The sequence below is a fragment of the Solea senegalensis genome, linkage group LG20, assembly GCF_019176455.1.
Source record: "Solea senegalensis isolate Sse05_10M linkage group LG20, IFAPA_SoseM_1, whole genome shotgun sequence".
NCBI classification, from domain to species: Eukaryota; Metazoa; Chordata; class Actinopteri; order Pleuronectiformes; family Soleidae; genus Solea; species Solea senegalensis.
Window position 1 is genome coordinate 13,800,150 of NC_058039.1, and position 23,615 is coordinate 13,823,764.

Genomic DNA, 23,615 nt, shown 5'->3' on the forward strand with positions numbered 1-23,615 from the left:
TTTCTCCTCAGAGCTATTTTGCATTCATGTATGTAAACTGAGGACACAGTGTGACCCGGCTGGACAGCTGGAGCAAAACTGCATAACGTAAAGAACGTTTTGTAAACGTGTTGAGCAGCAGAGATGGACAAAACTAGTGTCACTCGACACTTTGTCACCTGTACCGTCATATTTATTTCTTCTATATACATTCAGACGTAAACATCCTGTTGCACAATGTCCAACTTTTGCAGGGGTTGTCCACATGAAAATAAGTCTAGGTGAATCCACGGAAGTTTTATTTTATCGTGTTGACATTTCATCTGTACAGAAATGCTGAGTATTTTTTCTTGTGTAGTCAACTTGTAGTCACTACTCAATGATACGATACAAAACTCTCCTAAACACGTTCATGTGTATGGGGCTCTTCCTTCAAGTCAGTTGTTCCAGTCTCGTGGTAAAAAACACAACAACATCTGTTAAAACTGATTATTTCTATAAATACACGACACAAACAACTGTCTTAATTCACACGCTGCTCTATCCTTCCTTCCTGTGCCAAGTCAAGTGTTGTTAAACAGCCACATAAATCCAATCCAGGCCGTCCACGTGCTGCGTCACACAGACTTATCTATAGGTCTTTGCAGAATTAACAAAAATCACGTGAAAAGTGAAGCCCAGAAGGAGGCCAGGCAAGTCACGGGTCATGTGACTGAGTAACGAGGAGAGTGACTCAGGATCGTGTGGCGGTCATGCTCACAGTCCCCTGAAGGCACCGCTCAAGCCTCCAGCCACCAAATAACCCCAGATTAGCTGGTAAATGAGCCCACTGTGAAGTTCATAAAAAAAAGGCTGTGTTCACCAGCACCATCCTCCTTTCATTTCATGCTGTTTACTGCGAGTCCCGTCACATGCGCCGCATACATTCACCATGTCAATGGATGATTTTCTTATGCTGCGGGGTCACTAAACTCCTGCTCACTGTGAAAGTCCCACCAGGAGGCAGGGTGGAGTGTGACACTGACCACAGAAAATGTCCCAGGTATAAAGTAGTAATAAATATGTGGAAGAGAAATAAGACAAATTGCACCAAAATGATTAATAACACCATGTTAAATTTACATCAGCTAATGACTATTGATTTTGAGATTTATTAGTTGTTTGATTTATATTGTTTTTCAAATCTTAAAACAACAAATCTGACAACAACACCCTCAAAGATCTTGTTTTTAGACCTTCAACTAACGATCATCTGTCAATTATTTACTCAATTATTGTTTGGTCCATAAAATGTCAGAAAATGTTAATCTGTGTTTCCCAAACTTTGAAACATGGATGTTGTTTTGTCCACAAACCAACATGATTCAGTTTAATCATTTAGTAATTGATTAATAATCGATTCATCAAAAGTAGTTCTTTTTAACAGTTCTTAGTAGTTCTTTACTGGTGTAAAGTAAATAAAAATCTCACATCAATTAAAAAATAAAGCCTGAACGACTTAATAAAGTAAAACTGCATTAAAAACCACACTGCAACCCAGGCCTCATCTCTTACATTGGCCAGGTAGTCCCTCTCCCAGGCTCGACTGACCCCCCAGTCTTTCCTCTCTCCACTCAGAGCCGCCAGAGCCGCCACCTTGGCCCGAACCTCGGCCATGTCAGACGGAGGGATTTTCTTAACGATCTGCCTCGCCCACCACCTGACAACAAGGGACGAGAACCAAAGAGTGTGCTGCGTGGGTGAAATAATACATCAAAAGCTGCTGTACAGTAGGAGCTACAGCTCCAGGTAAAAATAGACTTTATCTGCAGAGTCACAACACAATCTCGATAAAACACATAACATCAACAAAAGACTAATTCCTGCTACAGTTGCATGACATACATTTGTGGAGCACTGTATAAATACTTTCTTGCTGTGAATCAGATGAGGGAATCAACAGCTCTTTTATGTCTGTGTAATAAATATGAAGCAGCAACCAGGAAATTGTTAGCTTAGCTTAAAGCAGAGCATAGAAAGAGTCAGAAAACCCCCATAACTGTCCATAAAAATCTACCACCTCTAAAAAACATTATTATTATTATTATTTATTTTAGTAAAGAAACACAGTAATACATACTATTTCTTGGTGTGCTACAGAGACTAGTGTAAGTTAAGTGCGTGCCAGCTGAAGTTTGAAAACACAGTAGCCATGTTGTAATTTGTCCCACCACAGTTTTATCTTTTAGGTGTTTTTTTTTTTACATTTTTATTACATTTCTCATAACATTAAAGATCTCTAACTTGTTAAGTTTGTTTGTTCTGTTCAGCTGCTGTGCTGTAGATGCACATGTAGCGCTGTTTGCATGAGCTAGCATGCTATCACATGCTCACACTGTTGTCAATAAAGCTAACTTTTCTCTCCTAGTCTTTTTTGTGGTCTAAAACATACAAAATGTCAAACCTTTCTTTAAGTATCAAGTATCGATACATTAAGTTGTTGACATTTATTTATTTTATTGCCTTGCGTGAGCTTTTATGTCTTTTTATTCTTCTGTACACTTTGGTTGTTCTTTGAGTTATTTATGGTGTTGGAGTTTTGTTTTGTCGGGTCTGACCTGCGATGCAGCATGACAGTATTGTTGTGAAACTGGGACAGAGCTGCAGGCGGGGTCGGCCACTCGACACTCTTTCCGTAGTCGGCCATAGTTCGCACATTAGCGAACCTCTGCACCACCTCCCAGAAGTGAGCCTTGACCTTGTAGCGTTTATAGCAGCTCATGATGGTGTAGATGGCCCTCATCCTCTGACACCTCATCCGAGCTAAAGCACCACGCCAAACCTAAGAGTTTTGAGAAAAAGAGGGACGCATTAAAGAGCACGACGATGTCCCGCTGAGTTGGAGACAAACTTACGCTTCAGTTATAGAATCAGACTCTGCACAGTCATCAAAGTGGGTCAGGGAAAGGAGAGAGGAGAAGGATTTCTCACTGAGCAAGCAAAGTAATTGACTTTAATGTAACTATACTCTGGATCTCATTAATTCTCCCAATTATTGTTAGAGGAAATTAGGATTCATGCTGGCAGATGAATTTCAGTGAGTCATTACCAGGAGCCACATATTCATGAGGCTGTGGGGCAAACTGCCACCTCCGTTTTAAAACCCAGGAACCTAACGTTAGAAAGTGGAGGAGATAATGTTGTGGATGATTAACTGTGATCACAAGATTCCAGCTCCACGTGAAGTCAAAATTAAGTCTCTGTGATGATTAATTCTGTCTGTCACATCGATACATACCCATTATATTATGAGCAAGGCTCATACCTTTTGCAGGAAAAGCACCAGGATGGGGATGAGTGCAGCTCTCTCCTGTTCCAGGGTGAAAAGAGAGCGTGGTGTTCGGACAAACAGCTTGGTGTGCCCGTACGCCACGTCGTCCTGGAAACCATGCTGGGTGACAATGGCCTCCACCGCTTCCCTGTCGGAGGCCATCAGGTGGTTTGGCCAGGTGTACTCGCATGTCATTTTATACCTGGGAAATAAGTCATATTTTATGAACAAAACAGTGTTATTCAATATCTTTGGTTTAATCTACAGGGATAAACGATATCATAAAATTACTACTTGTCAGTTTACAACTTTGAAATCAATTTATTGGTTATGGTTATTTGCATTTTAGCACTTTTTTTTTAATGAAATCCAAATTTTCTTCATGCTCTTTTTAATAAATTATTTCCACAAATTATGCCATCTCAATACCTGGAGTGTTCTCAGAAAGATAAGTTTTTCTGCATTTGTGCAATAAGACAGTCTGGTGTCACTTTATTATGTAAATTCTCTTTAAAAATCAGTGAACAGCATCTAGTTTCTAGCATCTAGTTTCTAGTTTGAACTTTCTGTTTCCTACGGTTAACAGAGAGGATCGTGTGTAACAGTTCTTCATTGTCAAAGGAAATTTGTTGAGTGATCACTTGTGAAAAGTTCTATTGGGTCAAAAAGAACTTCCTTGTATACCTTATTCATAATTCCTTAAATATCCCTAATTTGAAGCTATGACTTATGGATTTCTATGAGGATTCCATATACTTCCTTATAATTGTATAGGATCTATAGAGGAGAATGAAGGCAGAGCTGAAATCCTGAGGAAATTTTGTTTCTTACCGCTGCAGGAAGCGAGCGTAAGGCTGCCTGTAGGCGAAGCCCGCCCTGCGCACCCTCACGTTCTCCAGCAGGCCGAGGTACGCCACCTGGTGCTGGCAGCGAGCATCGTCAAATAACACCGGTGACTTCATCTCGTTGGGCTTTATGCAGCGCACATAGTAAGGCTCCTGGAAGACGGAAGAAGAGAAAAGCAAAATAATTTAGCATTTAGGACAACTATTCAGTTATTAAACTTACTTTTAATAATCAAAACTCGGGATGAGCGGATTAGACACTTGGTATCGGTCAGAAACTGGTCAAAATCACTGGATAGGATGTTGGAAAGATGAAAATGTGAAAACTGATACAATAATAAAAATCTGGATTTTTTTTGGTTGTAGATTTACAGGATAGTTGTAAGTATTCCCCCATTGGCAGATTATTTTCTTAAAACAAGACAAATTTAATCTATTTAAGAATATTCGACAAAAAAAATGGTTTCCTTTCATTTCTCCTGAGCCACACAAGGACAAGATAATACAACAGCCTGACAGCAGGCCATCCCAAAATAACAGCAGGAAATGTCAGACTTCAGCCAGTGAGATGAGGCCAAGAGAGGTGAGGAGCAAAAGCAGCACATGCTGTGGTCTCCCACCACCTCCTCCTTCTCTCCAGACTCCACACAGTCAGACAGGATGAGGACAAGCAACCTACAAAAACTGTCTGACACCAAAAACCGGCACATGGCCACATGTGCGTGTTTCTTCAGGACAGCTGCAACACGCCATCACTTTATGATGCAAGGTAACTAAACGTCGCAGAGACATGATGGCTGCCTCAGAATAGACTATGACTTGGACAAATCAGCTTATAAGAAACATGTTTTTGTTTTACGTAACCTTCTTGAGGGGTTCAGATTAAGGATCTTGTTGGTAAAAGAGCAAAACTAAAGTACAAAGTCAAAATAGTAAATGCAAACCAAATTGTGCACAATAGATATTGTAGTGTATAAAATAATGCTAAAATAATCAATTTAATACCAATTTGTGGTTTCAGGTATGATTCATGTTTTATTCATAATATTAGTAGCACTTTTTAGGGGTGAAATAACTTATTATTTAATACCTACCTACCTTGAAACCGACTATAGGCACCTAAACATGTTTTCTCAACTTCACAGCTCTTACACTGACAGAATCAACTGATAGAACAGCTGTAGTTGATCTAAAAATTGCCAAACGACATCTGCAGCTTCCCCTCTGAGGTTAAATAAAAAGTTAAAGGAAGTCAATCATAAACTGAAACCACTGACCTTGCAGGCCAGTTTATCCACCAAGGCCACAATGGAGTTCTTGAAGAGGGTGGCGGCAGTCAGAGGTCGCTTAGTGACCTCGGTGATGCTCAGCTGACCATCTGGCCACATCTCCTTCAGCACTGGGTTGGAACTAGGAGAGGAAAAGAGAGAGATGGAAAGGATGCTGTTAACTGGGCTAGTGAGAGGCAGGGGTAAAAACTCTTATTTCCTTTTTAACCCAGTTACTGAACTGTCAAGAACAACATGATTAAAATTTAGAGAATGTATTCAGCACCTGTTGTACATAAGACGCTTGAAATCTTGGAAAAGCAGGTCCTTGTTTTTGTCCAAAAAGCCCTCAACAGAATATCTGGAACAGAAATAGAGGCGAAACGTGAGTGTAATTGGACAAAAGTAGTTCAGAAGAAGGTGGGAGGCCTCACTGAAGGGTCCTTAAGGTAAAGCAGAGGTGTCAGGATGCTACAAGTCAGACAGAAAACAACACTATTTGAAACAGCGAGCTCATGTCATTAAAAGGGTCACTATCATGACCCACTAACTGACTGTAGTCTGCACCAAATGACTCACAGGCCTCAGGCCAGAGGATTAGAATAATAGTCATACTGCTTAGATTATTTACAAAGTAGGAACATGGTGAAAAATCCTTTTTTTGGGGAAAAAAAATGTAAACACTTAATTGTATGCAAACTAATCTGTGTGGCTGTTTCCAAAATGCCTGGGGAAAGAACCTGCTGTTGTACAAACACTGCCTCAAATCCTCACTCACAATTCAATTACATCTCACACAGTGTAAATACTTTAGGAAATTAAAAAAAGAAAAGAAATTGATCTTTTCATAATACAGACAAAATGTGCAGACTCAGACACTACACTCGGCACAACACAAACAACAGCCAAGTACTTAATCTGCAATTAAATATTTGTTCAAACATATTTAAATATTGGAGAATTTTACTCATTTGGGCCTTAAACATTTGCTTCAGAGAAATACATAGTAAAGACATCTGTTTTGAAGTTGCATGAAATTTTGCTAAAAATTAAAGTTCAGCTTTGACATCAAAAGTAAAAACTCTTTTTTGGAAATGAACTGTGTCCACATACTGTATATTCCTGAGCTTGCCATTCATATAATGTATAACAAACCCAGTGGGAGATTGTCTGGGTCAGAGGCGTTCACACCTTCACAAGCTGTTCTGGACGTTTTCTGCAAATTTACCTAAGAAGTTGGTAAGAAAAGTTCTGGAAAATGTTCCAAACTTCAGTGCATGTCTGAAAACAGCTTATTTCCCAATGTCAGCTGAATCTGTCTCCTGATGGATGGATGGATGGATGGATGAATGGATAATACTCTTAAAACTTCACTGCCATAGCATATTTCTTGGGGGATACTTTTAAATATGAAATAATTACTCTTACATTCAAGCCAATACTCCATGGGACTCTATGTCTCAGTATAATGGTGTTTTGAATCCCTACATTTCCCCTGCTGCACACAGGAAGTGATTTATTTTATGTCAAGACTGACAGAGGCAAGGAAAAAGCACAATGGTAAAATTGAGCTATAATGGCTATATGGCTGAAAACACCAATAAGCCCCAAGAGACGTTTCTAAAACCGATCAGTTTGATGAGAAATAACATGCTTCTAGCAAGTAGCATGGGGTGGGGGTGAGAGATCACCGAAAGACAGACGTCATGTAGGGACCGCTATTATTATTTTTTTTAATCATTATTATTATTTTTATTTTATTTATTTTTTTAATAAACTTTAATAAATAATAAATAATAATACATTCTTCGGGGGGTTAAAGATGTCACTTTCCACAACTGCTGCAAGTCCCACACTCCAGGTATAGGTTCAGTATAGTATGGTATGGTTTTTTTTTGCATTTCCATTAGGAATAGTACCGAAATAACCAGCCCCAAACGTTCCATTCTTTGGCACCCTTCCCTTGGATTACCAGAGTAAAATGGTGTGGTACGATCAGGGTGGTTCCACGAAAGTCAGCCGATTGAGCTTTTCTGATTGGGCCTTTGTGATCGGTGTTTCTTCAACACTGTCCATTCTCGAACAAAGCTTGATCGTTCATTGTCATTGCACCGGTACAACATCACACTATGTGGCAATAGAGCACAGCACACACTCCGCCTACCAAGTGAAGATACCGTTTCTCAGTCAAAAACACGAGCCTGACCCAGGACTTTACAATTCCAAATTGAACAGTCATGTCATCTGCATGGCTCTCTGTTTGTGTCCGTGTCCTCGTCCGTCACAGCTGGATGCAAGGAAGCAGCGGTTGTCCATGATGACGGATGTGTCCCCTTTGGTCACGGACACCACAACCATTGGACCACATTCTGGGAAGCTCGATGAAGGAGCGAGCAACAAGAACACACACTTCAACAACAACAAGCCACAGTGCTGGTTTTACAAGGACAGGACATTGGCTGGAACAGGACGGACAGGACAGGACATGCAGTGATAAAGGCAGAGGTTCTCCAGAGACGTGGGGATGATTTAGAGGAAGGTATACTCATGTGAAGGTCAAGGTTGGTGAGAGAGGCGAGTCAGGTGACACAAAGATGAGATTTCTTGTGATACAGAGTTGTGCAGCATAAGGGACAATGATATATCTAATGGCCGGTGAAAGTGCTGCATGAGTAGGCATTAATACTGCAGGGAATGAAAAATGTGGACAGAGAAGAGAGTCAGGTGAGCTTTGCAGTACAGGAGAAGAAAGAAAAGGAGGGGCGACAAAGTAGGTCAAAGCTTGTGATGGCGCAGTGATGTTTTGGTGAGAGGAGGTGGAGGAGGATAGACTGGGATAGGATGGGACAGGCGATGATGGGGGGCCAGTGCCGTCAGAAAGCAAGGCATGAGCGGTGACAGCTCAGCTTGAGTGACCTCAGACGTGGCCCCGAGACGCGCTGAAGCCCGGTGATGAGGACAGGTAGTGACGGGGCCGAACATCTGTCATTATCGCTGCAGGTCTGTCACACACACACTCTTGTATGGACCGTCAGGTTCACGCTGGCCGTGGTGGAATGTACAGAGAAGTACATTTAAAATAACAACAAGAGGGAAAATAAACCTAAAACACCACTAATAACTATTTTTTTTCCACTTGGAAGAAACTTATATTACAGCCAAATGTAAAACCTAAATAAACAAATTGTGCCAATAAATACAGTCTACAATCAATATCTGCTGCCTCCCTGAATTAGTGATTTGCAGCAAACGCTTGTTAGAAGAATGGTCAAGGAGGAAAAAAGAGACACAAAGGGAGAAAATAAACCAAAAACCACAATAACAATAATTAATATTAGTAGTAACTGTATATGAGAGCTACAGCATATGAGCTTCAGAAATTGATTTAATTGCTGATTTTGAGATTACATCTCAGAAAAGCCAAAGATTTTTTCATCAGCTGACTCCATCCCACCACCTCCTCCTCCTCCTCCACATTCCATGTTCCCTTGACACATTAACATCCTTCCCCTCACTAGACTGAGGCCAGTACACGTGAGCATTGAGGATCTTCTTGCCCAGGAGTCACAGAGGGTGACTGACTGCTGACTGTTAGCCGGGAGACCCCATCTGGCCTCACTGCCACTTTAAAATCCACTGAACACATTAGGGAAATGGAGCATTGATGAAGGAGGAACACACACACTGTTTCATCTCCACTCAGTGACTCATAAACAGAAAAATCACAGACTTCAACACAAAATACTGTACTTTCAGAAAAGGATAAAAGCTAAAAAGCCTCATTTATCATACAAAAACAATCACAAACCTTGAATCTCAATGTCAATATTAATAAAACTAATAGTTTTATTAATATTTCTTCACATTCTCGTAAGAACTTTAATAAATGTTTGGATAAATAATGCAAAAATCATCCCATGGTGCCCCTTTCAATAAGATTAGAAAGGTTTAGCCTCCAGCATATGAACAGAGCGTGACTCACGTGACGTCTCCAGCATAGTGGCGAACACGAAAGTGTCTCTGGAAGTCCAAGGTTTTGTCCGTGGGGCTCAGCTGGAAATGAGGAGAAGGTGGTGCAAGTGTTAATAGAGGGAAAAACTCTCATTAAATGTATTTTTAAATAACATATGTAGAGGAAAATAACACAGACGTCAACTTTAAGACACATTTGTAGCCACTGTTGTTTGAATTCATTTTTCAATTCATTCATTTTCATTTTAGTTGGTTTTGTGATTGAAAAAAGGAACAGGCTGAAGCTCAAGGTTAATTATGGCCAAACATGTGCAATGAATCAAATAACCCACAATATCAGCAACAATAACACAAAATTGAAATTGGTGAAAAATGGTGAAAAGCAGCAAACAAATCCAACAAAATAGAAAACAAGATCACTCAATAATCTAATTTCTCATGTATTAATGTTTATTTATTTTCAGTCTATCATATACTATATATTCTCTTCTCTTCTATCTTGATGTGTAAAACAAGTCTGAGCTCTGAATATTAGAGAAACTCTGCTCTCTACTGGCAGCAACACAAAACTGCACCTGTGTTAGTGTCTTATTTTTAACACTTGTGTATTTTAAATCAATATTTAATGTAATAACATGTTCTCTGAGACACACGTACATTTTTAGTTGATTTATTTATTTTCATGGTTCTGAATGTGATGTGTGTCAGCGTCATTCACAGTGGTGCCGCCTCTGTGGACTCGATGTGTTTACGACCTAAAGTGCCTCTCATTTAAAGTGTGAAACAACTTGAGGATTGTTTTGAAATCCGTCACAAAGTTTTTTCTAAAAATGTTGACATTTGTGGCTTTGGCTAAAAATAAGATTTCCCCATTTCGTTTTTTTTTCCCCCTCACAGTTCCTGTAATAGTCTGAGGATATGTCAAGAAAGAATTACCACTTCCTAATATAAGACAATTCCAATATCCATTTTTTTTTTAACACGCTAAAAACAGAATCTAAAAATGTGATCATAAATTGGTTAACCATCATTTAAAGACTGGAGAAGTCTTTGACTTTGTCCGCTCAGCAGAATGTGTTACCATTTTGTCACATTTGGTGATGAAAAAGGTCTCTAAGTGTTTAAAAAAACATGTTTCAAATCATGTAAAATTCAGTAAACATCACCGTTTGTACGAATATTAACGTAAAAGACTAAAATTGCAGGCGACATTTCCACCTTTTTGGCGTCAGTGCAACAACATTCTGTACACAAACAGAGCTGGTTTAGCTAGTCCTGCTCTCTGTCTCCCTTTATGTCTATCAGTGGTACTGCAGCCTCAAAGCAGGAGTCTGCTCTTCTTTCTCTTCTCCCACTCTACCGCTTTTTCTGTGTGTTTTTACATCGAGACACATTTTCCGGACAAAGCGCTGAGATAACTAGCAAACCAAAGACAGTAGTGTAGAGCACACGTAGTTTTAGCACCATCAATTTAAATCTGAAGGCGGAACTGGGAGTGAATTTACCTCCAAATTGGAGTAATGGACAGAAACATATCTCGTCTTGTGTTGTTTTTATTATTTACGCGAGTGGCAGCCATCTTGGCTAGCCATCTAGACTCAGCGAATTTTGACAACAACTGGAACACACCGTTCATTCACGAGTGAATGGTAAACTGTTGTTAAGGCACGCCGAGGATTTTTATAGCGTTGGAGGCTCCTGTGTGTCTTCCAGCGTTCTTTCTAATTCTTAACTCCACATTTGTAATTTTCTTCGCATGTGCTCAGCCACTATTTTCATATATACATATATAATGTGTGAAGAAATTATTATTCTGTGATTGTGGAGAAGCTGACGTGTTAATGACAGAGTCATTCATATGAGGGGCAGAGACGCAGCTCCAAACTTTAACGCTGCGGGCTGTTTCTCACCTTGCGGGACGTGTAGTGGGGGTGTTGGGCCAGTTTGGTGTCCATGCTGTCCAGGCAGACAGTGTCTGTGACGTTACCCACAGTGAGACAAGCCTCGTCCAGGATGGAGATGATGCCTTTGTGCGGCTGCTCCACCAGGTCCACGATGATCTGGTTGTTGAAGTAGTCGATCTGTGTGAACGGCACAGAAACAAGCTAGTGTTTATGGATTATCATTCATGTTTGGGATCCCTAAGAAAGACCTAACAACTTCGAGAAACTAGGAATAACTGTGTTGATCTCTGAACTGTCGACGCCATTTTGTTAGCGTTTGTCTCTCACATGTTGCCAGGTGATTCCCTCTCTCTGATATTCGCCCTGCTCCTGTCGGAGGATGAGCTCGATGAAAAGCTGCTGCAGCTTCTCGTTGCAGTAGTTGATGCAGAACTGTTCGAAACTGACAGGGACACGACAAAGAAACAAAAGCTCTTCTGTTAACTCCGTCAACCATGAATCATGTATGAAAAAGACAAAAACACTTACCTGTTGTTCTCAAAGATCTCAAAGCCGTAGATGTCCAGGACTCCGATTACTGTGTTTTTCCCATGAAGTACTGGGTTGTAGTTTTTCACTTCAATGACGGTGTTGATGCGGGCGACGATCCAGCCAAACAGTCTTTCATAAAGAGCCTGCAGCGAGTGAAGTGTGTGTGTTAACGATGCATCTAATGATTCTAAATGTATCTGAATGACAAAAACATGAATCTCGTCCTGTTCATTTGCTCTGTCAAAAAGAATCCAGTCATCAGAACCTTGGCAAAAGCGTCCCGTCCGAAGCAGGCCTGCTGCTCCGTGTGACCTTTCTCGATGACCTCGCGGCCCCCGGTGGCCACAGTTCGGTACAGCAGGCTCTTTGTGACGCTCTCTGAGTCTGTGGCCATCAGCTCAGCGATGTGGTTCACAGTCTCCAGGCCCACAATCTCAACACTCTCACCGTCGCTCTCAAACTGCATATTTCCCTGAAGGAAAGAAAGAAAAGAAAATTTAACTATAAGAAGTGAAACTGTATGAGTTTTAGAGTTATTGAAGGTCCGTTTATCGGTATTTAAAGCTGTAAATCGTCTTGGGCCTACATATTTATCTCACTTGATTTTAATCTGCTAGTGCTAAACCTGTTCCGTATGGGACTTTTTTTGTTTGTTTGTATACATATATATATGTATATATATGTTTATCAGACTGTGCTGTAACTTACCAGCAGAAGAATGGAGGCCAGGATCTGGTAAATTGAGTCAATCTCGTCTTTTGTAAAGCCGATAACTTCCAGTGCACTCCTGACTGCTTTGTGGCTCGTGTGATCATTGTTGGAGGTCTGAAGAAACAAGGATTATTGACAAGTCTGAAAATATGATTCAACATTTATCCGATTCTAACTCTGGACTTTGGCAACTAAAATCGTAAAATTTAAAACACAACTCACAGTTGTTGCTGCTCCCTCTCTGGTGAACGTATAAACAGCAGGGTCGTTCTGCAGGTGAAGTGACTGCAGCATTTCATTAGAGCCTCCACGCAGCAACTACACAAACAAACAGACCTTCATACCTGCACAGTTCATCTGCAACACTGGACGGTTCGTTTGGACATGAGGTCATGAGTACAATCGAGTGTCATCGGTGAGTTTTGTCGCAGCAGCACTGATGAGACTTTACCTGGTAAAATGAGTGGAAGTTCCTCTCACCCCCCTGCTGATGAACCACCCTGGACTTTAAGAGGAAAATAGCAAAACATTACATTCATTTTGAAAAGAGTTCTCCGTAAACACGGCATCATTTCAAGAAATGTCTTCATATACAACCTGTACAGAAATACACCAAAAAATGGAGAAGAAGAAGGTGTGAAGCGTGTTTCATATCCTGGGCTAGCAATTGTTAGCAATACCAGTCAGTAGCAACCTCTACACAGTTTTTTGTGCACACAAACAAATGAAAATGAAACATTTCTATGTGTACGACAGATTTACTGTCATACCGAACAGAAGTTGACTGTATGTGTGAATGCAAGAGTGAATGGTTGTTTGTCTGTGATGGACTGGTGACCTGTCCAGACAGGGTGCGACCTCGTCTTTCACTCTATTTCAGCTGGGATTGGCACCAGCTCCCCACGACCCTCATGTGGAGGATAAAGTGGTAGAAAATGAATGAATGATTAAACGTAAATAAGACGTACGGACAGAGGGATGAGCTGACAGATGTCAAAATCTACCATTTATCTACAGAAACCCTCTTTTCTCAGCACTTCAGTTGTTTAAATTCTTCAAGAAAAATAGACCATGTCCAGGAGAGTGTGTGTAGCAGTTTAAAGGTGATGGCTGCCAAGGCAACGGCACCACTGAGGAACAGTGTGGTTATTTCTGCCCTGAATGAATCATGGCACCATCATTCACACCAACTCCGAGTGCTAGACAGTTCTTCAGCGGAGAGAATAAATGCAGCAGCATGGAGAGCGCCCCCCAGGTGAGCCATTCATTAACACAGAGCAGCAACAGCAGCCGCACACCGGCTTCACAGACGCGTCTATTCGCGGATCTTCCGTCACACCTCTTTGTCTTTGCCTCGTGAAACATTCATGGTCGGGGGAAAAGTAAATGAGCAGAACTTTTTCTCTTTTGCTTTGCAGGTTATTGGACACGTGAAGGTCTCCAGTCTAAAGTGGAGGACCTTCCATCATCATCCCACCTCCACTCACCTTCTCCAGTAGGTAGTTGTTGATGTGTCCTCCGGTGGGTTCGCCGTTGAAGTTGAAGTTGATGTCCATGTACTTGCCGAAGCGGCTGGAGTTGTCGTTGCGATTCGTCTTGGCGTTCCCGAAGGCCTCCAGCACACAGTTGGACATGAGCAGCACATTCTTCACGCTGATTTATCACGTGGATTTATCGCGGGCAGCCGTTAATGGAGGCGAGCGAGGAACAGAAGAACGTGAGATGATTTATGGGAACATGGAACCCTCATCCAATTATTTATTTGGGTTACATTTGGAGCAACATTTGAAATGTCTTAAATGAATCATACATGATCAGTCATGACCTTAACATCGCGGCACTGCTCACCTCTCGACCTCTGCCCTCTGACTCGGGTTGGTGATGGCCGCTATGTACTGCATGATGTATTTACTTGCTTCTGTTTTTCCCGCACCACTTTCACCTGAAGGACAAAACACAAACACTCAGAAAAACAGCATTATGTAGTAACTAAACTTAGAAGTCCAGTATGTGTGAAATAGTAACATCTATTGGTGAGACTAACCTCTGTCTAACCAAGCGTTTAAGGTAACAATGGTTGTCTTTGTGAACCAGAAAGTATTTTGTTCTTCCTTTTTTAATCGCAAATGTACGGTTCAAAACACAAACTCTGGCTAGTTTGTCCACTCAGGCTGCCGTATAACCCATGTGTGTTCCAGGTTCCTCCTGAAGACCAATAACCACCAGGGGGTGACTCCTCTGGTTTGAATGGAAGTTTATTCTAGTTCTCTCTCGACTTATAACACCAGTAAACATTTTCCTGAGGAGTTGAATTTGCGATTCTGGAAACTTCAAAAGAAGGGTTCAGATTCTTAAGTGTGCTGCTTGGAAGAAAATATGGTGGCTCAAAATGGCCGCCTGCTTAATGCGAGGCATTTACCTAATGCACATATAAAAAGATTATTCTATGGCTCCAGAAAAAAAACAAGTACTGTGAGCTCAAATATTAGGTGAATAAAGGTCTGAGGTACAGAAGCTGGGTACAGAAGCTTCTTTAAATAGAAGTCGTGTTTTCATCATGAGAGTCTATTAAAAATGATAAAGATCTCAGAGAACTGTTGCTAGGAGACCAACCACAATGTTCTCTCATCTATACCTGGAATAAATACATAGAAAAAGCTGAAATAAATGGCATCATTCATATGTTGTTTTTTCAATGTTTGAGGCCATTCAGTGAATCATTTGTGAGAAGGAGGAGGGAGGGAGGGAGGGAGACAGACAGACAGGCAGGCAGACAGATCGACCGACCGACAGATGACGTGGAGCCAAGAATCTGAGCTGCTGTGGGAAAGACTGAGACTTTGGAACGTGCATTTAACCGAGTTTGACCACATATCTCAAACTAAAGTGTTACGTTTAAATTCCATTTCTCTCTATCATTTTGAACACAGCCACATTCACAACAAAAGTTTTCACTATTGTGACCCAAATCACAACATTTATAGAAAGCTATGAATCAACTACTTTTCAAAAATATCAGCAGAACAATCAATAACGTGACAAAAACGTCATCAATAAAGCCACGGACTGATGACTGTTATAATAATATAGCAAAAGAGTTCTAACATGTAAAACAGTGAAGATCTCAACTACTATCTCTTTCATATGTTGAGCAGGTTTCACATGAAATCTCCCACAGTTTTGGTTTGTTCCACTGAGAGAGGAAGTGAGACTCTGCCAGTGACAGACCTGATATGACGATGCACGTGTCTTTGGCTCTTCTCTTCATGGCCTTGTAGGCTGCGTCAGAGACAGCGAACAGGTGAGGAGGGTTCTCATACAGCTCCCGGCCCCGGTACGCATCGATGGTTTCTTTGCCATAAACGTCCATCTGTCTGTAAGGATTGACAGAGACGACCACTTCTCCGATGAAGGTGTAGATGCGACCCTTCTCAAACCTGTCCCCAAAAAAAGACAACATGATTTGAATCTACATTACAGTATAAAAATGTACATGTGAGAGTGTGTGTGTGTGTGTGTGTGTGTGTGTGAGTGGGTGTTTCATTTATTCAACCACTCATTTCAGGAAAGAGAACATTTGCTCATGGTTTCACACCACTCATGACCCTCAAGATGACAGTTCTACAAAATGATCATGCATTGTTGTCATATGTGGTTGACAGGAAGTGACACAAGTGTGTGTGTGTGTGTGTACTCCGAAAGCAGGAAACGAAGACTTGTGGCTCAAAGGGCGTTGTTGAGCTGGGAGGAGTGAAAATGTCATGGCACACTAATCTTGCCACTACACAAACTGTGACTGTGTGGAAGTATGTGTTATAGTAACCAAACAATGGGTCAATATGAAGAGAAAGAATGGTGATTTAATGCGTGATGCCTTAGTTTGATGGATACATCGAGGTCGGCTGAGAAATGCAACCTTGTCTTTGTGTCAGACGATGCAACTAACCCTGGATTACCCCAATGTTTACTGGAATATCTAGGCAGACATAATCTGCTGATGCGTGAAGTGGGGAAAAAAATGTTAGTGAGGCTCAAAACATCTTTTTATTTAAATATTTTGTCTAAATTTGAATTATCAAAAGCTGAGCTTGTGTTTCACATTTCTGCCAACATGTACAGTATATTAAGATCGGGGGCCTCAAATTGAAATGACCTTGGGGTCACCAAGCATCTAGTCTGGTCAGTTGGGGGCCAAGTCAAACTTTCTTGGAAAAAAACATAAAGCATTAAAACTAATATTTGTGATGGCAGATATAAACCACACAATTTCAAAATAAAAGCATCTGTGTTGACAGTAAAAATGTATTTATATTTATATCAACTGCATTATGACTTGATATTATGTAAGTGGTGGAACACATGATACTGACTTGAGGGCCACATGAAGCCTGCGGGGGCTGTGAGTTTGAGACCTCTGATTTAGGTTATCCTTAACATTTCCCACAATGACGCAAGCACTTCAAGCACGCAGTCTAGTGAAGTTAAGTGAATATAACTAAACATTCATATTCTTTCGGCCTCTCCCCTTTAGAGGGCGCCACAGCGGATCATCAGCCTGACAGACGTTGTTCTTGTTAACAATAAAAATGAAAAGCTCCAGACACTAGACACAAACGCGAGAACGAGGGAATGTCACATAGTGCAGCCTGAGAAATGATTATTCTACACCATAACAATAAAAAATGGGACAGATTATTTAAACAGAGAATTGACATCTCAGGAGAAGTGTCACTATGCTAACTAGTAAAAGGAAGCATGACTGAAATTGATAATATTGCTTTTGAGGTTTCCTCTGAGGAAGAGCTGGATTTGGCTCAGAAAAGAGAAGTGACCGCTCGTCTTCTTCCTGGTTATTTACTGAACAAAACCATCATTAACTGTGACTAATAGATGTAGCTGAATGTGAACACTTATAGATTTGAAGTCAATTCTGTACTGGAGGGAAAGACATATAAATATGCGGCTCCTTTTTTACTGGAACTACTTAAAAACTTAAAGGACCAGTGTATATATAGACTGTGCTGTGCTGTATGTTTGAATAGTTGTAACCCTGTCCTCTCTAAAAATCTAGAGAGATTAGCTCAGGACAAACATGTTAGCATTTAGCCACCTGAGTATGAGACATTTTTCTCGTTTCATTCCTTCTATCTAAAGCTTTAAGGCTACAAGCCACTAATGCTAAAAACTACGACATCTCCATATAAAAACAGACGTCATGTAAATCGTTAAAGCTTTTAAAGCAGCTAACAGAAGTAAAGCTTGACTTCCTGCTTATACTGCTTATACTGCTAAAAATTGTGAATGTATAAATGTGATTTGATTATAGTTAGCGCTTTTATTTAAAAAGCTGCATAATGTGGTTCGATTAGCTAGCGCTTGTGTTAAAATAGCCACATAAGGTGATTTGATTAGTTGGCGCTCGCGCTGCCACAATGAAAGTGTAAAATGTTTCTACTTCTGTCGCAAAACATACCCACAATGCAGTTCATTTAAAGTCTGTCAGCAGCATTTTGGCCTGTCAAGTCATAAAAAAATTATTTTATGTTTTGAAGTTATTACACGGTTTCAATCAGCACCAGACAAGTTCTAACAGGTGACAGTATGAAAAAAATGATTATTCACTGCGGTAAAACCAGTGGAACTACATATGTGGAAAAATGTTAATTGAGGGTCTTGAAGAAGAAAGAAGTGCAGCTACAGTTTATCTCATGTTATTTCTGCTTCTAGGTAAAGATCTTGTGAGGACGACAAGGAAGTGAGACAGTCAATGCCTGGAATCAAGGCCGAGCGTAAAACACCAAATTTCACAAAACAAAACCAGGAGAGAAAATAACACTTTCACTGTGACGGGTGTTTTCTAGAAACTGTTGTTGTGTTTTGGTATAATTTGCTTGACATGACAACCACTGTGATGTGGTGATGATACAATCCACCACATGTTAACATGTAAACCCTGATGGTGAGCGGGAAAAACAACTTCATGATTCATCAGTCAGGTTAAAGCTTCAGTACGTAACTTTAGGTGATCCCCCCCTTGTTTTTCTTTTCATGTTTTTGATGTCACTCTGCATCTGCTTGTCTAAAGGCTATAGTCTATAGGCTCTCTCAAATTGTAGAACTTTCTAGCAGGCAAAGCTATTTGTCTTTCATTCTGTTTATTTGTTCATTGTTATCAAAGCACCGTTGCCTTTAAAGTGCCTTTAAGGTGCATTGTCAAAGCCATGTTTTGTTATATATTGCCTTCGTATACAGCTTTTTAAATCTATCTATCATCAGAACCTGTACGACTTGTCGGTTTTACAACCTAACAAGATGCTGTCTAACTAACTAACCTCAAGCTGATAACTGTCTAACTGCAAACTGACGTCTGCTTAACTGTGTATGGGGAATAAACCTTCAGAAAGACAGTCGAGTTGTGCCCGCCGTACTTGTTCTGGTTACCCTTTCCAGAAGGGAGCACTGAGCTGGAAAGACCAGCCAGCAGAAATCTGGACACAAATAAAACAATCATACCTGACTGAGGGAGCGTTTGGATGTATACAGCAGCAGAGCAGACTTCTTAATGACACTGCTAAGCCAGGTGTTTTGAACAGCAGAATTTTAACTTCTGAAACTTAATCAACACTTATTTATGTTTTCATTCAAACTCCAACCTATTAGCAGTCGTCTTGCTTTACTAAGGCAAAGCTGCATCTGTCTTGACATGAAATAAATCACTTCCTGTGTGCAGTGAGGGAACGTCACCAGCTGACACAAGATCTAAACACTGTTATACTGAGAACTATACTGAATTTAAGCTGAGTTATGATTTCAAACAAGAAATACCAAGTACAACCAACTAGCAAGTTTAAACAACTACTTTTTGTTTACAGTGTAGTCGGACAAATTGTGTCTCAGTATAGCAGTGTTTAGATCTTGTGTCGCACGGTGACATACACTGCACACAGGAAGTTATTTGTTTCATGTCAAGACAGAGGCAACTTTGTGTTAGTAAAGTGAAACAACTGCTAACAGGTTTCTTTCACTTTAACCACTTTGTTTTTACAGTGAATGGTTTGAATGAAAGTTACATACCACTACTTTAAAGAGAAAAGACCTTAAAGGGTTTCAGAGACATTTGAGCAGGACTGTCACAGCCAACTTAAGGAAAAAATATGAAACCGAAAAAGAAATATGAAGCTTTGCCTATCATACAGCAAGTACACATGAAGCGTGAACCTCTGCATCTCTGACACCCGGCTGCTTCCTCTCCTCTCTAACAGGACCTCAGGCCTTACCTCAACTTCAGATTCTCCATAAACTGCTCCATCGTCACCTCATCCAGGAGCACAAAGTCTGACTTCCCAAACTCCAGGCCCTCCAGCTCCGCCATACCTGCGTTTAACCCGGCAAACACGCCAAAAAGAATCAGTCAGACAAGATACAGAGGAAGAGAAAGTAGCTCAAGGAAGAAGAAAGAGAAGTATAGTCGACTTCTGGGGCCCGGTAGTGTGTGCGTGTTGTGGGCGTGGAAGTGGTGGAATCAAGGGTGTGCTTAGTCAAGTCACACAGAACTGTGGTTTACAAGCTGCAGCACGTCATCCTGCCCGTCAGCCTATGCCCTCGTGCTGAAAGGCCTGAATATAAAAAGGCTGGTGTCTATCTTTAAAAAGCTTCTGCATCCTCTTCTGTCCGTCTCTTTCTTCCTGCCACAAAACCTCCATGTTTCTGAACCCTAAACTTTCTCTCGCTTCTTCTCAGCCTTGACTTGTGCAGAATGTTTGTGTGAACGTCGGTTCTTCCCAGATGCAGGAGCCGACATGTGTGCCAGCAGAGTTAACCTTGCAAACTTGAGGTTATAGGAAAAAGAAAAGTGGCCTTTATCTCATGGGAAGGATCGAGGCATTTTTCTAAACTTAACATTGGCATCGGCAGCACAACGTGTCCCTCAGGGTTTTTTGCTCTCAACTTCAGGTTCCCAGCTCTGTTTGGATACTGGAGCCAAAAAGGTTGTTTTTTTTCATGTCACACAAAAGCTAAGCGTGTCTGTGTGTGTGTGTGAGCGAGAGAGGTGAGTTCAGGCAGCATACAGGAATGCTGACTAAGGATTTCCTAATCCTTATTCACACCACTTGCTGTTTTTTCTTGAAACCACAAGCCTAATTTGTTTTTGCTTTATACACACAAATGTTTTGTTTTCTATACAACTTTGAATAAACATATACCACATTACATCCTTACAAATATTTTATCTACTCACTGACCACATAGGTCTCTCAAAAAGGGGAAGAAGAGGAAAAATTCAGTACAAGCACCCTAACCCTAAAAAAAGGGATGTAACATAAGCACCAGATGGAAATAGGTGCCAAAATTGTAAAACTGTAGGCTCATAAATGCTAAGTAATGCTGGAAATCCTGGCCTTCTGTATCTTTAATCACAAAAACAAGAGTTTGAGATCCTTTTATTCAACTACTATTCAAGTAAAAAAGTTGTCTAATTTGTTGATAATAGTCAAAACTGTGAAAAACTAAGAAGAAAAATCCCCTTCTGTCACGTTTTCTGTATTGTAAATGTTAGTGGATCACTGCCTTCAAAAAGCTTTCAGAACACGGACGAGTTCACACACAGTCGAGCGTTTCAACATCAAATGTCACAGTAAAGAAAGAAAACAACAAAGCGGCTGCTCTGACATGTTTGAGCAGCGAACGCTTATCTGTCCGACAACAGACGAGGGACACAGCTCACTTCATGACTCAGAAAATGTTTTTTTTCTACTTTTCCATGACAAACTACAGTCTGTTCAGTGACTACATTGATATTCAAACTTTTCAGTGACACTTACTTTTTTGTCAATTCTTTTACCTAATATCTAATCTGGTACTGATTTTTTTTTGTAATCATGTCTTTGAAATCGTTACGACACCAGTGTTGGAGAGGACTGTACTTGATTTCTCCTTCTCACTGACGGCGAATGAAAATAAAACCAAAACTATCTGCATGGCTTGATTCCACTAAACTGAGAAAATGTTTTTCCTTTTGTTTTATATGTATGAAAGATGTGGAATCTACAGTAAATTATGGACTTTTCTCCACTTTCACAACATTTCATGTAAAATATAATGTTTGGCTTTAAATTTGACGTTCACATGAGCTGAAAGTAATTTAACTGAAAATGTCTGATTGTGGGTCAGCTTAAAGGTTGAATTACCAAACAACTTAGGCACACAAGTTCAATCTTTGTTAGAAATCATACTTTGAACAACACTAAGTTAGCATATTACACAGACTCAAGCAGTCAAAGTAATTTTTTAGTGAAATGTCACCATGAGTGCAGCTGTTTGTTTGCTTTGCACATTTTATGCACATTTCATTCTTTGTTTTTTGATAATTTTGGCTGTAAGATTTTGATTAGTTTAGAAAGATTGTTTATTTTTATTTGATCTTGTTGTTTCCAGCTCAGCTCCTAAAGTAAGGCTAAAATACACTGTGTACAAACAAGTGTTATACTAACTGTTCAGCACAAAAATGTCCATTTGAAACTCACTTAAACTGACATCTTTGATCTCACTTTTAAAGCATAATACATGCATCATATGGAGAAAAAATATGCCCTTTCCACTAGGTGGCAGTGTCACAATTCCCCTCAATCACAAAATAATTTTCACCTAAGACCATGGCAGCATCATGGCAAATAACCTGACATTTAAAGTGTGAAAACATATAAAAAGATGCAGGTTAGATGCAGGTGAAAAAAAAGCTGATTTCCAATAAAAAATGTTTCATAGCTTGCTTATAAAAAGCAGTTATTGTGCTTAGTGGTACTATTAGAACCAGACCTAAAACATCAGAATGAGACTTTATGACGTACCTGTTTGTCTCAACATGTTCACATGTCCCGGTGATAAACTGATGACCAGTCCTGGATGAACGCTCGCCCAGTGTCTGCTGGGATGACTGCCTCCAGCTCCTTCCGCAACCTCCTGAAGATAAGCAGAATGGACAATATACATACAAACAACACATTTCTACAGTAAAATATGTTAAATGTGTACAGTCACACAGTACAGCAGTCAAACATCCTTTCAGTTAACTGTTACATCCTCATCATCACTTCCTCTAACAAACACTGAACTAGGGCTTCAACTAACCATTGTTTTCATCATCAATTCATCTGTCAATCATTCTTCTCGATAAATCAATACATTGTTTTGTGAGAAAATGTTGAAAAATTATTCAGTTTTAATGATTTCTTTGTTATGCAACCAGAAAATATTCACATTTAAGAAGCGGAAAAAACAGAATCTGCAGTGAACCAATGAAATTAGGACAGAAAATCACAAATAAATCACATGAACAAAACATTAATTAGATCACAAAATATTACAAATATTATTTAACTCAACAACTGTGCCGTATCTGAATTTAAGTGTGGGGAAGTACTTTTTAAACATAACAAGACAGAATCATCAGAAGATGTCGATACAGAGATTCATCAAATACAATCAGTTAAAGTTAAGATTCTTACAAATAAAGTTAAGATTCTTACAAAGTACAAAAAACTTTTTTGCACTAAAAGAGTCAATTTAACCTTTAGTGTCAAAGTTACACAAAAAATCTCAATTTAAGATTCTCTCAACTCTTTTTTTTTTTTAAAGTAACAGTAAAATAATTAGAAAAAAGTACATTTGGTCCTAAATGGACTCTTTCAGTGTTATTTTACCATGACAAAATTTACAGTAATGACAGCAGTGGTTCCCAAAATCTGGGTCAGGACACACAGGTGGGTCATAGGAGATTTATTTTGAGTCACCATCTCATTTGTTTTTCAAGCCTTTTACTTAAGATTTATTAAATATCATGCATAAAATGAAGTGATATTTTTTTTAACTCTTAAATAATATTTAATATGCAATTTTGTGATCTTTAAAAAGTGGGTCTTTGTATGAAAAGTTTGAGAAACACTTGGTGGATAACAGAATTTTGCAAATGACGTGTGATGCTGGGATCAGACAACACTAATTCACGATTTTAAAGCAATTTATAGACGTCGGGAACTATGAACGGACGTGTGGTTTAACTGAAGAACAGAGATTTGGTGTCTGGGACGCTCCGAGA

The 23,615-nt window shown here is 40.0% G+C and overlaps 1 protein-coding gene across 1 annotated transcript in view; it reads right to left on the minus strand.

Moving 5' to 3' along the window:
• Positions 1-20,028, minus strand: part of myo1g (myosin IG) — a 39,361-nt gene extending 19,333 nt beyond the window's left edge. The window contains exons 1-18 of the mRNA XM_044052327.1: positions 19,798-20,028; positions 15,749-15,957; positions 14,369-14,462; positions 14,008-14,173; positions 12,972-13,025; positions 12,743-12,838; positions 12,518-12,634; positions 12,075-12,281; positions 11,807-11,952; positions 11,606-11,720; positions 11,285-11,455; positions 9,385-9,455; positions 5,689-5,763; positions 5,412-5,544; positions 4,121-4,287; positions 3,284-3,491; positions 2,577-2,800; positions 1,534-1,678 (exon numbers count right to left, since the gene is read on the minus strand). Of these exons, the coding sequence (XP_043908262.1) occupies positions 1,534-1,678; positions 2,577-2,800; positions 3,284-3,491; positions 4,121-4,287; positions 5,412-5,544; positions 5,689-5,763; positions 9,385-9,455; positions 11,285-11,455; positions 11,606-11,720; positions 11,807-11,952; positions 12,075-12,281; positions 12,518-12,634; positions 12,743-12,838; positions 12,972-13,025; positions 14,008-14,173; positions 14,369-14,462; positions 15,749-15,957; positions 19,798-19,892 (2,493 nt within the window). The 5' untranslated portion in view covers positions 19,893-20,028. The remainder of the gene's footprint in view (positions 1-1,533; positions 1,679-2,576; positions 2,801-3,283; positions 3,492-4,120; positions 4,288-5,411; positions 5,545-5,688; positions 5,764-9,384; positions 9,456-11,284; positions 11,456-11,605; positions 11,721-11,806; positions 11,953-12,074; positions 12,282-12,517; positions 12,635-12,742; positions 12,839-12,971; positions 13,026-14,007; positions 14,174-14,368; positions 14,463-15,748; positions 15,958-19,797) is intronic.
• Positions 20,029-23,615: the final 3,587 nt, after the last annotated feature.